This window comes from Drosophila simulans, chromosome 3R (genome assembly GCF_016746395.2).
Source record: "Drosophila simulans strain w501 chromosome 3R, Prin_Dsim_3.1, whole genome shotgun sequence".
Lineage (NCBI taxonomy): Eukaryota > Metazoa > Arthropoda > Insecta > Diptera > Drosophilidae > Drosophila > Drosophila simulans.
Genome location: NC_052523.2, coordinates 19,791,684 through 19,806,175, shown reverse-complemented (window position 1 = coordinate 19,806,175; position 14,492 = coordinate 19,791,684). Strand labels below are relative to the sequence as shown.

The 14,492-nt window shown below is 45.6% G+C and overlaps 1 protein-coding gene across 1 annotated transcript; it reads right to left on the bottom strand.

Moving 5' to 3' along the window:
* Positions 1–1,699: 1,699 nt before the first annotated feature.
* On the bottom strand, positions 1,700–14,212 carry LOC6729245. The gene is made up of 6 exons (XM_016177334.3): positions 13,775–14,212; positions 7,630–8,309; positions 7,299–7,434; positions 5,572–5,705; positions 2,964–3,192; positions 1,700–2,884 (listed from the first exon to the last, which is right to left on the bottom strand). The coding sequence occupies exons 1-6, from the start codon at positions 13,827–13,829 to the stop codon at positions 2,778–2,780; spliced, it is 1,341 nt and encodes a 446-aa protein (XP_016035900.1). The 5' UTR covers positions 13,830–14,212; the 3' UTR covers positions 1,700–2,777.
* Positions 14,213–14,492: the final 280 nt, after the last annotated feature.

Below are 14,492 nucleotides of genomic sequence, written 5' to 3'. Positions count from 1 at the left end.
CATCCAAGCCATCCAAGTTGATTCCCCAAATCAATGCGAAAAACTTTTCATATATATTTAAATTTTCAGCCCTGGCCATAGTGGTCATAAATCGCCATCTGCCACGTGCCCACTGATCACCATCTTTCAGCACCACCTTTTTGATTAAGTGTCTGCGGCAGGACCCCACCTGGCTCTCCTGCCACGCCCACTTCCTTGGCGGCAAGTTGGCGCTGTCAGAAAGTTCGCTGCACTCATTAATCAGGCCCCGTGTGGAAACTAATTTAATGCAACTTAAATCAAAAGCAATTGTTGTTTTAGCCCGCTGCAATTTAGTCAGCCACTTCCGCACGCACCTCCTTGAAAAGAGGTTGCTGAACTGGGAGGTGGTTGGGTGGTTCGGCGGTTCAGGGGTTAGGCGGTCCTGTTTGCCCCATCCAATTGACGCGTCATAATTTCCAACACCATCGCTGTGAGGCTATGACCGCGCCCAGTTGAGTGCAAACTAAATTTATCAGCTTCGCAATCGCTGGCAATAAATTTCTACCTCCGCCCCTCCAACAATTCACCGCCCTGTACCAACTGACCACGCCCACTTTTCCGACAAGCCCGAACATATGATGGCTAAGTTGGTGTATTTGGGTAAGTGGCAAGTTGTAACACTTCAAAATTCGAAGAGAGCTTTAATTCCATTTAAAATACATATGCCAGTTATATAGGTAAGTCCAAAAATATTTTCAATGAATTTAAGTTTCTTCTGCATTCATTTTCTTTTGAATAATCAAATATTCCTTAAAAAGCTTGAAATCCAAGGCCTTTTCTCTCGGTGTAGCAATTCAAACCCAGACATTTAAATGGCGTCGCTTATGCAATGCAAGGCACACATAAATCTTGACCAAACTGGCCAAGTGCAGAAGCAGATTAGATTGACCCCGTGGGTGGTGCTGGGTGGTGGTGGTGGTGTGTGGTTGGTTGGCCAGGTGGTTTGGATTTGGTTCGGAAGAGGCATACGCAAGGTAAACAGGATCGCCTGAATTGCCGTGGGCCACGCATGAATACCATTCTGACCCGAACCATTTGCGTGTGACCGCCCCTCGGTTTGCCCTCACCTCCACCCCTAAAAAACAAAAAAATGTTACCCACCTATTCGCGCTTCTCGACTGTTTTTATTTCGGTACTACCTTTGTGAAAGTTTTTTGCGTGCATTTCTATTTATGTGCCGCGCATAAAGTTTAGTGCGCCGTCAAAATGTTGGCCACGAAGACCAAGAAGGGCAGAAACAGGGTACAATGGCACATAAAAGGGATCCGAGTTGTGTTAGCCGGCAGCGCCTAAAAGGCTGCACGCAATTTTTTCATTCGCCGCCATTCCGTGCGTGTGTATTTGTGGGAGAGAGTACGTGTGTGTGAGATTGGGCGTCTGTGTGCGCGTTGCGGTTTGTTTGCATACAAAATTTGTACGTGTTATTTTAACTTTGCCGCTTTTATGTTCTATATATATAATTTTTTGTATCTTCTTTGTTGGCACTGCAGAGGCAGCCACGATTTTAACACCTCTGCAAACGGGAAGGTGGAAAATGGGAGTGGAGTAACTTTGGTCCTTCAGGTGTTAATGGTTGCTGTACGGACCGTGTGCGTGTAGCAGATAACATTTCCGTATCCGGTTTCGTATCTGTGCGGGAATCTGCCGGTAGCGCGGAAAATAAGAAGACAACTCCGTGTTTGCTTTCACATTTATATTTGTTTAAACAGTCTGGGGGGAAAAAGGGGTCTTGTCGTACTCATTTACTGTATACATATACATATCATCATATATAGTAGTTATATCTTTCGGGAGACTTTATCCTTTAGGTATCGCTACATACAGGATGTGGGGAATATTTTCTGGGGGACAGTTCGGCTACAACTTAAACACCTAACTTATAGTTCTAGTTTAGCAAAGGTTCTTAACAATAAGGATATGACACATATCCAGGTTCTCTTTTATACAGTTCATACAACTAGGATGTGCGGCAACTCAAAGCTTCTCAACTTTAGAGCCATCGGTAATGGATCCATCAACAATATAATTTAATTTCAAGTTCCCTTCTCCCTTACGGACTTAATTTACAAAACTAAATACAATTGGAAATACTTTTCAGAGTCAGGAAGCAAATACTTGCCAGAATCGTAACTAAAAGAGGGGAAAAGAGCACTTTTCCAGCTTACTTTTCCCCATTTGCTTTTTCTTTTTGTTTTTTGCAATTATGTAGTTTTAGCATCTGTTATGGGAAAGTTTCCAGCTACCATTCGAAATTGATGCCACTCAGACATTATTTGACAAAAGTCCAAAGTTTGCCCTAGACTTTGTCGTTCCATTCAAGTATTTACACAGAAATTACGCACAACGAACCCTCAGCTGGGCTTGATTCGGGAACGATGGGCGGGGATATGTCATATATATATATGGGATTCGAATTTAGTTACTTAACAATTTTGCTAATTGAATTCTGTGCGTCTCTCTGCGCATGAGTTTACTTTTTCGTTCCGAATGGGATCTGTTTTTAATACTATTTAACTCGTTTCCACTCGCGTTGCTTAATGATTTTTACATGCTATAACACATTTACCCAATTTGTCTGTTTTTCTTTTCCCTTCTCGTCGCCTCCCGTCGCTTAAGAACTAAGGATATTACACTTAAAGTATACAAAATCACCATTTATGCTCTGCAATTGCAATTGAATTGAATTGAATTGAAATGAATGCTTGTTAATTGAATCGAGTCGAATGGGGTGCCATCTGCCATCTTGGCGGTCCGGCTTAGGTCAGCTCCGCGCCAAGTAGCCACTGCCCAGTTCTGGCCAGGATGATGGCGATGGTTAGCGTTCGCAGAAAACTGCTCTCCGAGTGTCCAGCCGCACCTTTCACTGTGTGGAAGAAATGGGGCCAAGGGACAGCGAATCGAATTAGTTAGGAGTCGCAATGGCTCCGTGTCAGGTCACTCACCCAGCAGCATGGCCTCGCGGTTGTCGATGATCCCCGGCCGCCGCTGCAGGACACTCTCCTTGCCACCCTTCCACAGCACCGGCGATATGCTGGCCAGGCACTTGACGCGCATGTCGCCCTCGTGGAAGTGGCGCGGCTCTAGCGGCAGCTGCAGGCCCAATGTCGAGGTGATTAGCCCGTGTTTGTGCACGATGTCGTTGTATTTGTGCAGGTAGTGCTCGTCGAGGATCTGAAAAAAGTTGGACGGGGAGCTTAAATGCTGCACTGAGGAAAAGGCTTTATGAAGATAAATGTTTGTTTTGACTCTTTTGAGTCAACTCGTAGAGTTAATTAAAGTCTGTTTGAATTAAATTTATTCTTCAATTCCGTCTGGTTTTGTCTGTCTTAAGTTTCTAATCCTTTTATAGTCTTTTCTAATATAAGAGCCAAAATTCATGGCATCAGACTTAAATGACGTTGCAGTTAAATGCCATTTAATAATTGATTTCAATGGGAAAAGTGATAGCTGTCTTTAATAAACTTCCAAAATTGCAAGGGACAGGCAAATTCTTATTGAAAGAAAGACAACTAGTAACTGACAAGGCGAGAACTGAAAGGCAATGTGAAATGCATTGCTTAATTTACCATGTATATGCTAGGCAAGATATATAAAAACTGCAAGCCTTGCAAAAGTTATAAGCCAGCGTTTGAATTTTTCGGAGTTAATTCCCAGTTGCTTTCCGTGTACGAGCGGAATTAAAAGTCTGAATCGGGAGTTTCCTGCCGTCAAGTACTAGAGGTTGACACACGCGGCGTATGAGCAACGAAACGGAAACGGGACCCGCAATGGGCGTGTCTGGAACATGTCTGGCGAATGCTTGAGGGGACGCCTTTGTGCTCCAAGCCGGATTCGGAGTTGGAGTAGCAGACTCCGTCTTCGTCTACGCCGCCGTCTCCAAGTCCGACTTCCAAGTCCAATGAAGGTTACAATTACAAGAGCTTGATAATTCCTCCCTTTCTGTGTTTGCTGCTGTCAGCAGAGTGCACTGCCTCCACGAGGGGCGGAAGTGGATCGGTGGGGTGCTCGTGGTGTCGAACAAATGGGAAGGGGGCTGCACTTAAACTTGGCTTGAAAAGAAATAAAATCATTTGCCATAAATAAGAAAAATGTGCAGACCTGATAAAAAATGTGAAACGCTCAAATAAATAACTTGAACTTTTCCCTGCTGCTTTTTTTCGATTTGCTTCGAAATTGGGTTCTGCGAGGGTAATCGGAATGGGAATTCGAATTCGGTCTGTCCTCGGGGTATTTGGGCGGGGGGAATTGGTTAGCACTTTGCCAGCGAAATTGTTGCCATTTGTTAGGCGATTGGTTGCCTTTCCCCGAACGCTCCGCCATTGTGCCTCGCTTTAAACTTTAAGGGCATAAATTAAAACTGTGAGGTCCGATTGCGATTCCGGTTCCCTGCTGACACAACAAACATGCTAGAAAATGCCGTCAGCTGTCCACAGGACCGCTCCCACGCAAAACACTGGGAAATAGGGAGGTCTGGTCATAAAACGGGGCCACTTTGAATGCCCGGCGCATTCCGGAAACTTTCACCCAAGATGCCGCCAAAATTTATTTCCACGCATTTTGCGGCCTGACCAAAGCTCTTATATTAAAAGTTTTTCGTGGAATTGCGAGAATATTCTTGAGCCCCAACTCAAGATGGACACTTATATTGTAAATTGCAGGAATGCCTTGCAGGGCAGCGCGTATACGACATGTTGTCGTAGACGGCCAGACAAATGTTATTAAATGAGCTCTCCACCATTTCATTGTTCTCCACGCTGGCCCCTATATACATACGTTTGACGGATGCTCGGGTTGAATATGATAGGGTGGTCTTCATTATTCAGGAAGGGTGACGAAAGAGGGATGATTCCAGCTGCCATTGTTGGAAGGCAAATAAACCGGGAATCGTGCCTAATCGCACTTATTGATTTTTCTCGTATTTATACAAAGCGAACGAGAGGCACGAACCCTCCGGATTCGAGGATTTGTGGAAGGGGAAGTCAGCATGGTACAATGAACTAACTCGTACCTTAACGCCTCGATTCACACAATTTGAGTGCCATGTAGTCAGCGCCGACGATAAAATGCAGTGCGCCACCCACTCGCCGCCTCTCGATTTTTATGTTCCGGCCACGGCAGACATGTAACGAGCTTTCGGCCAGATGGATGGCCCAGTACCCAGTACCCCGTTTCAGACCCCCATCCTAACCCCCACCCCCATTCATCCAATATATATGTATACACCTGACGTAACCTACCCTAAGCCCCCGACATCGGGCCATAAAACATGCCAAAGCCAAAAGGGAAGAAAGACCGAAAAATGTATTCGAAGCCTGCCCGTCTACATGAGTTTTGTTCATGAAATTATTTCAACAACCTGCCCAGCTGAGTCCACTTGGCTCCGGGTCCGTTCTCGCTGTCTGCCGCGTTGTTAGAGGCTTAAATATTTACTGTATGCATAATTTCTACATTTTTTCCCCGCTCTTGATTAGCACGGCACCGTTTAGGTGCGGACCCCCAAAAAAAGGGGTGAATGTTGTAACGTTTTATTTGACTAAGGGGGAAACTCACCGGCTGCTCATTGACAAACCACTGCAAATGCGAGGCCGGATGCGACTTGCCTGACGTGCAATTTAAATACAAGTATTCGCCGATCTGATACTGATACTGCTGTCCTCTGATGTGTGGTCCATCGCGCGGCAGAACTGAAATGAAGCGGGTTGGGGGATACATCAATTATGGATACAAGATTTGCATAAATAAAATGGGGGATTAATGCTAGATATTATCCCTTCTGATGTTATCTGGCGTAGCTTTGAACTGCGTTCATTTGTTGGCCATTTCCCCATATTCACATGGCCAAAAGTCCCCCAAACCAGTTACCAATAAATATTTGCTGCGGCTTTCGCCCCTTGGTCGAGTAATTTATTAACAATTTTTCGTGTTGCTTTGCCCGGCAAATATTTACCCGGCACACACACTTCGCTTTTTTGGGGGCCTTCCCCCTTTTGCACAGACGATTTCAATGGGATATACAAATAAATATTTTTTCGCTGCTCAAATAGAACATAAAACACACAGATAAACCAACAGCAACAACTGCAATTGCAAAGAGGATTGCGGGGTGGAGTTCTCTGGGTGTTCGGGGACTACACAAAATATGTTGTAAGCGGCCAGACTGCGGAAATATCCATTAAAATGGCATTTTAACTTATAAATCGCTGGCGTGTCCGCCCCGCAGCCCCCTTGCCGGTCTACCGTTTTTATATATTCCCTTTTGCCGCTGGCCATTTGGTTTAAGTAAATAAAAATAGTAAAAAACTGTGGGCCAGAGCGGAAAGGAGCAAAGTTTAGCGCGTGTGTAAAACGTTAAAAAATGCTGGGACCCGGCTTGGATTACAAAAATATGCTGTTATGAAACTAAAGCTTATGAATGACTTTTTAAAAGCATTTCCGCCCGCACGGCCCGATAAAGAAAGCCAAAACAAACAACAGCACCAGTCGCATTAGTCGACCAAAAGCAAAAGCCGGCAGAAGCTGCAAAAATAAACTCGATCCGAATCAGAATATATATATGTACATATGTGAATATGTACATGTAGTGGGTGGATGTGTGGGCGAGCTTGTGGCGGAAAGTGGACCGCAGAAATGGTAAACAGAGCCACGAAAAGGCTTTTAAATATTCAATTTAAAACAGCTAAAGCTTTTACCAAAAATAATAAAATAATAGAGGAGAGCGAATGAAGGTCACAGCAGGGATAATTTTATTCGATTCAGCTCTTAATGCATTTCCCTCACAGCATGAGCGACAGGTTTTAATTTGAGTTTCATTCATTGGCATATTAAAATCCTATTTGTCTTACTTATTTCAACTAGTAATTCCAATAAAATCCCATATCAATTCCCACTCAAGCATTGAGTTCTCTGAGTTCTTAGCCGCTTATTGAAATTTCTTGCAGCTTGAATCAAAAATCTGTGTACAAAATCCATGAATACTATTCACATTGGATTCGGTCTGTATCGAAATGCTGCTGAACAAATAAGCAAACAAGATCCTTCTCTATGATGCCAATAACGACGGAGATCCTGATTTAAAACCCGCTCCTGCACCCCACCGCATTTGTCCTGTATTTACGCTCCCAATATTTGCCTGTAATTGATGTGAAATTTTTCGAGCAAACATTTGCTCGGTTGTGTGCTGCTTGCGGGGTGCAACAAATATAATAAAATCGGGGCAGGCAAATGCGGAACGTGACTTCGAATAGATTGGCATTCGCATTCGCAATGGCAGTACTTACACACAATGTCCATCCGCCCCTCGCCCTGCACCGATGAGAAGTTGGGCGCCTCGGCGGACACCTCGCAGCGGTACAATCCGGTCGAGTTGAGCGTCAGTCCGCGCAGCAGAACGCGACTCGCGTCCGAAAGCTCCTCCTGAATAAGCAAGAAAATTAACATAGGTAAATATCAACAATGCCTCAAATGTAAATTCTACGGCCAGCAAAAATATACAGTAGCTTAATTTTAGAAAAATAGGATTTAGGAAATGAAATCGGTGCTAAAAATACAATGGCCTTATGGTTTTATTTTGTTTTGAATATTTCTTTTGAATACTTTGGGTGTACTCACAATGACTCGCACACCGTCCACCCGGTAGCTGGTTTTCGGCGGCCGGGCCTTTGGCACGTATCGGTAGAACTCCTCGTTGTCCTTGTACCACTTGATGGCGTACAGGGCTTCGCCTTCCTCGGGCTGCTCCTCCTCGTCCTCGTCCTCCTCCTCCTCGCGATCGTGGCTATCGTCGAAGCTGTCCGCCCGATCGAAATCGGGCATATAGGCCGCCGGACCGCCGTTACTGTTCCCGTTGCTCACGGATACGGATCCGCTGTGGGTACTGGCGCCCACATGGGCGGCGCCCAGATAGCCGGAGGCGGCACTGCCCCGGTAAACACTGTGTCCGTACGGCGACTTCTCCGGCGGAGCTGGCAACTGCTGATGGCTCTGTTGGCTCTGATACTGACGCATGGCGATGGGTTCCCGCTGCCTGGGCCGCTGGCCATGTTGCCGCTGGCTTTGCCGCATCCTGGAGCGGTACGACGACCGTTCGTCCTCCAGCGCATCGCCATCCGGATAGTGGAACTCACCGGCATGGGTGTTGTGACCGTGGGCATGGTCCGAGTGGCTCTGCAGACCCGTGACCGTGTGGTGCGTCCGGTTCAGCTCATACTGGCACTCCAGAAAAGCGGACTCGCCACGCAATTTGTAGGCGGGAATGGAGACCTTAATCATGCGCAGGCCAACGGCAAAACCTGTTAAAAAATGAACATAAATACGTATCGCAATGAAAATTTATTCTGTACATATTTCAAAAATATAATATAGTAAAAGTTATAGATATAGCTCAAAAGCTGCGTTCTCCATTCCAGCAAAACTCTTACTCAATAATGGTGTCACCAATCAGGCGAAAATATTCACCAAAAATATCAAAATAATTTTCTTTATCGCCCAAGATGAAAACGACAAATATTGAAATCAGCGAGACTGGGAAATCAATAAACTGGCAAGTCGCCCGGGGATGCTGAGCGCATATTTGCATAAGAAAAGGGCGCAGGATGCGGGATGCTAGCAAGGATACTCGGCGAGAGCGAAAGGACAGAGTTCAGAGGACCCGCCGGGCAATCGCCAAGGATTACGCTAGTCGCAACAAGGCCAGAGGAAAATTAAAATATTTTCCGCATTGTCCGGGCCGTCAAGACGAGTCAACTTCTTGTAGCTGATGACGAAGCAAATTTTCCGCCTGCCAGCCTGCGCTGGCCAAGTATTTGCATAATTGATTTGTCCTCTGGACTAGACCACTAGTCCTGCCCGGCTGCCAGCACAAACAATTATTGTTTTAATTAAAAAGGACCCACGGTTTTGATCGTCAATTGCTTATTTATGAGTAGCGATTCTGAAATATGCAGGCGGTCGGAGGCGGATAAATTGCGGCAGGTGGAATGGCAATTGTTCTGGGCGCAGGCTATCTGTTATCCCGTGTCGGCCGGCTCGTAAATATTAATAAATGAGTGCGTAATCGGGCTTAATCCTTTGTGAAATTACAGCACCGCCGAGCCAGGGCCACAATTTATGAAGGCTGGCCGTGTGGCAGCCGAAGGACACCCAGGACGACCAACAGGATATGGGCAGTTTGTACACTTCCTGGCTGTCATTCACCCCCAGAATTACAGAATAAATGCTCTGTTTAGCGGTTTATTTTGGCGGAGCTGCTCAGCCAGCGTTAAATTAGAATCGCAGTCGTCATAAATATTTGAATATCTGGCCATTAGGAGCAGGACTCTGCGTCAGCTAATTGGCCATTGGCACTGCCATTGGCAGCTGGCAAAACTTTGGCAGCCGCTTAAAGACGTCAGCAATTGAATGGGATTAAACAGATTGACAGTCTCTGATCTGGGACTTGGCGAACAAAACTTTTCCATTGCAGCTGCACAACTTTTCAGGCACCCAGTCTCGCAGGCCCCGGGAGACCGATTGAAATTGGCAGGACTGAAGCGTGTGGTTGCGGATACTTGATGCTCGTTGAGTGCAGTAAACAATTTTGATTTGCCTAACTCTCATTTAATTACGAGCTGAATTAGATTGCTTTTGATTTGGTCTCGAGAATGCCAGAATTTTGCATTTTAACGTGTTAGCCAGAACTAATTACATTTGGCCATTAATTAGCGCCGGCATTTCAAGTACCTGGCGTGTGGGTGAACACGTTGTTTAATTGGCCAATTTTTATGACAGCGACTTTGATGGACGAGTTGAGGTGCGTCCGCCCCGTTCCACGCCCACCTGCTGATGTCAGTCGGGAAATGGGCTTAATGAATTAGGCCGCTTGCCGAAAAAACAAAGGCCAGAAACCGACTGCTGCAGATGCGATACCATATACTTGTTTGTATACAAGAAGCATGCCAAGACAAAGAGGCCTGTGAAAAGCGGTAAGCACATGTCATTTGGGCAATGCTACGGCATGTCTAAATGTTAATTAAAAAACAGCAAAGTCCCAGTCAAAAAACGATGGCTGAATCGCATGGAGAGGAGCAAACAATGGGTGAAAGTTGCATGAGAGCTGATTAAAATTGCCTGCAGGGCGGGCTCCTTTCAAAGAAATGTAGCCGGGGGAAATAAGAGCATTCCCTTCTCGCCAGACAGTCAACTCTGCATTGATAACAGCCAAGTCGAGTCGAGCGACGAAAGCATATGTATACATTCAGATCCGAAATTAAATTACAAGTTGATGTGCTCCAAATGGAATTCCATTTCAATGAGTTTTGTGGAAAAATACACATTCAACTCGTAAATATGCCACAAGCACAGCATCTCAGCATTGTCTAAATGCAACGCTGTGTGTCTTTCCTTATGAATGGGGAACCACCGCAATTGTACTGCATTAAGTAAGGATTTTCAGGCCTTTTCACATGAAAAGAAAAGCTTTTTATGAAAAATCTGTAAAATATAGCCAAAGGGTATGTTATGTATCTTCCTGTCCTACAAATAATATTGGGTATAAAGCACTTTAGTTTGCGTTCAAATTAATTCCTGACTTTCTACTCACTGTTTGGCTAATTAAAGGTTTTATTATCGTAGTTCGTCGTTGGAATGGTTTCCAAGTTTATTTTATTTTGGCAATTTTTTAAATTGATATTTAAGCAGGCAATTTACACTTCACAGCCATTGAGGCCCGGGGCAAAGACAACAAAGAGCAAAAGTTCCAACTGTCTGCCTATCAGCTCGCCTGTCTCAGACTCCCAGCTCGACTTGACTATCGCTTGCTCCTCCAGAACCTCCGAACCTCCGAACTTGCCAAAATAAAGTTCCATATTTAAATTAGTATGTAAAGTATCCGCAAAGCAACGCGGCGCACTTGATGTAAATTGAATATGCATAAGCCGGAGTCGTGGCAGAAGAAGGGAATATCATTCAGTATGCATGATAATTTCGTTCATTAACGCATATTTAAACAGGGCTAGCTCCCCACTCAGCAGAGCGGGGGGCGTCCCTTTGGGTTGCCCCGCAGCTCACCTGCAGGTTAAATAAGTCCTCCCCCGTTCTGGTCCTCTGAACTTTTCTGGTGTTTAGCATAATTCGATAAAATTGGCAAACAGAACGAGCAGCGGAGAGGGAAACGAACCATACCGAACCGAAGGACAGGAAAGTAGAAAGACAAACAAAGGAGGAGCTAAAATCTCCGGAAAGAGAAAGGTGGAAGGATGGTGGCCCAAGGTAAACTGACCCACAGTGCGTTGCCAAATAGCGCATAATGAAGGACGCCATTAGGAGATAAAGCTGGCAACAAAAATCGGTTGTACCAGCTTAGTTGCTATCAATGATGGGCGGATGGGGATGGGAATCGGAGTAGGTGGTGTAGGAGGAGGAGTGGATCGGTTGAACGGCCCTTAATTTTATACCACTAATGAGTTTGCGCCTTTGCAGCAATTATGCGCCCGCTCGTGGAGGCTGGCAAACTTTGCTATCTGTTAAATCATTTCGCTGGAGAATGTTGGCCCGAACCTGAGAACCAGCCAGAAAGTTGCCGAAAAGTGTCAAAAAACTGGAAGGCACAACAAGGACGCCAGTGAGGCTGCCATTGATAGTGGGCTGCCAGCCAAGTTGGAGCGGCGGCTCATTAAGGGCGTATTTCTTATTTGCGGCGTCTAGACTTCATTAAAAACTCTGACGTTCGCTTTTGGCTCGCACATTTTTCGTTCTGCCGCCAGCCGCTTGCCGTGGTTTGATGAATATTTATTGTGGCATTGACAGCTTAAACTCCGCTTAATGTTGTTCATTAAATGCGTTTAAAAAACAATTATTGCGACCACGAGTAGCGGGGCTCGGCGGGTGTTGGACGCTAGGCGCTTGGCCTTGTGCTAAATACGCAAACAATTATATTAAAAAAATAAAACATCAAGAGAGAGAAATGCAAACGGGGGTCTGAAAAAAGAACCTAGACGAAATTGTAATGAAAAAGCCTTTGGGATAGTTTTAGTTTAGTTTGCGCAGTAACCGAGCAACAACAAAGGCTATCCTTGCATCGGGCGAAACAAGAACAATGCGGCGCAAAAAAGTATGCAACAGTTTTTGAAAGGCCTGCAGAGAGAGTGAAAGAGGACGAAAGTACTCATACGCCCCGTTGCCACTGCGCGATTGCGTGTGCACTTTTTTTGTTTCGCTGTTGTTGTTTGCAGGCACCACAAGCGACAACGGCCAACAAAAAACAGAAACAGCATGCAAATCTGTTCAAGCGCTTCTGATGTATTCAAGTTGACACAAATCTGGCGCAAATCCTTGCACACATACACACACACATTCTCGCAGGCAAAATGGCCACTCCACCCTAAGCGACACTGACAAGGCGAACTAACACCAACACATACACATGTAATGGTGAGACAGGCAACAAAACATTTATGAATAAAATAGAAACAACACGAGCAGCAGCGACAGCAACTGACGAGCGAGAAACGAGCAAATTAAAATCAAAATAACCGCAGGTGATGAGCCAACAGAAAGGGGAAGGGAGGGGCGTAGTGGAAAAGGAAATTCGGGCAAGGAAAAGGGAAACGGGAAATGGAAAAGGGGAGAGCGAGGGAAAAACAGTTGCTGAGCTGGCGTGTAATTGAAAAGAGAAATAACAATGGCGGCAAGGCAAAGGCAATGGCGCAACATGTAAACGGTCGTTGTCCCACACGGCGTATGCGCAATATTTGATCACACGGCCAGGAACTCATTTGTGGCCACTTTGAGTTGAGCGAAAATGCAAGAAATATTACGATTGCCAGGAAGCTGGCGGAAGACGTGTGCCTCACGTTCCACAAACAATTTGCCAAAGTTTTCCCTTATTATTTCAGCTGATCGAATCGAATTGCGAGCGTCTGCAGTTTGCCCTTCGGAAATCGATTGCCATGTTTTGCACTCTAGGTGCGATTACATATTTGCAAAATGAAATGGAATTTATGGGGAACACCCGCTGCTTCGCTCCGCTCCCTTCGTGCGTCATTGGCGTTTAATACGTGTGAGTGATTTCCCCGGGGGGTTAGCATGCAGCTGGCAGCCGGAAAACCAGAAAAGCAGCGCCGGAAAAGTGCAGAGCCCAAGAACTGCGTCTGTCAAGTCACGTTCACGCGGCTGCACTTGACAGATGCATATGCGAATGAGTATGGAAATGGAGCCAACTTCGACCCCAGCGAAAATTGACAGCTCACTCGGCGGGCTGGCTGGGTGCTGAAACCTGGGAAATTAAGCCCCGGGAAATTCTATTAAAAAAATTATCATGTTTATTTAAAATAAAGCGAGAATTGCAGCTCCAAGTGGCGGCTTTATGTCTGTGGGTGCTGTGGGTGGCCTGACCCACTCATTTGTATGCGCTCCGCATGCGGCACACAAGAAAAATAACTGAAATAAGTGAAACGAGCGGGTCGTCAGCGGGGATTCGGATGGGTTGGCTTGGATGGGTGGCTCGGAGTGTATATATGAGGATTAGTGGGCGGTTATGCCCTTTTTTTCGGGCTGCCAACACGCACACAGAGTTACATATGTGCGTTTGGGTGTTAAAACGCCACAAGTGACTTTGTCGAGCAGTTACAATTTGCTTTTTATTGACTGGCAAGGTGTCGACACGCGCAGGCATTGAACTGGAAATGCTGGGGAAAATCACCCATTCAGCTCACTCGGCCCACTCAGCTGACTGAAACCAACCCACCCGCCGAATGGCATTGAACACTTTTGCACTCACCTTGCAGCAAACAGCAAATGAACACAATGATTCGTGTATCGTTTGTGTATTTCATGTTTATCGCATAATATGTAATCCTTGGCGAAACAATAAAGGAGCCTGGTATGATGATGATGATGCTCGGGAGAATGGAAATCCGCTGGCGGAAAACTTTTCTGTGGATTTCTTCTTCTCTACCGCTCTCGTTCGGTCTTGGCGGTTTCTTGTGCTGATTTAAGCGCTTTTTCCCCGGCGCGTTTTCCCATTTATTGTTGCTTGATGGGACTTAGCTCGGTTTGTGTGTTCTCTGCGTATTACTTTCAGAAACTTTTCGCATAAACTTCCAGCCTGTTGCCATTAATAGTTGGCTCGATCCGTTGGCCAGGGACAAGTGCTGCGGCAGTCGCATGTGTTCCGGCTGCAGGCAGCTCATTAAACTCGGTTTTGTCTCACTAGTGCAGCCTGCAAAGAAGATCACAATAAATGGGATTTAATAAAGTTTGATGGTCCTGGCAAAGGTAAAGTTATCCTAATTGTGGTGGGCCCCCTTCCAGTAGACCACAATTCGAGCGGAGGCCATCCTTTCATGGTGCCATTTCCCACAAAAAGTTCCCTTTTCAATTTGTCCTGGATTCTGTCTGGTTTATCATTTCTCATCAGGTCGGGGCACAAACAAGGCAGCCTAAGAATAATTCTCAATCAAATGACATTGTTTCGCTATCTGTTTCTCTTTCTGCAA

Coding starts and splice junctions, on each gene's coding strand:
- LOC6729245 (XM_016177334.3), bottom strand. CDS start 13,829: ATGAAATACACAAACGATACACGAATCATTGTGTTCATTTGCTGTTTG. Junction 3,193..5,571: donor GGTTTGTCAATGAGCAGCCG/GTGAGTTTCCCC, acceptor AACTTTTTTCAG/ATCCTCGACGAGCACTACCT. Junction 2,885..2,963: donor CCGCGAGGCCATGCTGCTGG/GTGAGTGACCTG, acceptor TCTTCCACACAG/TGAAAGGTGCGGCTGGACAC.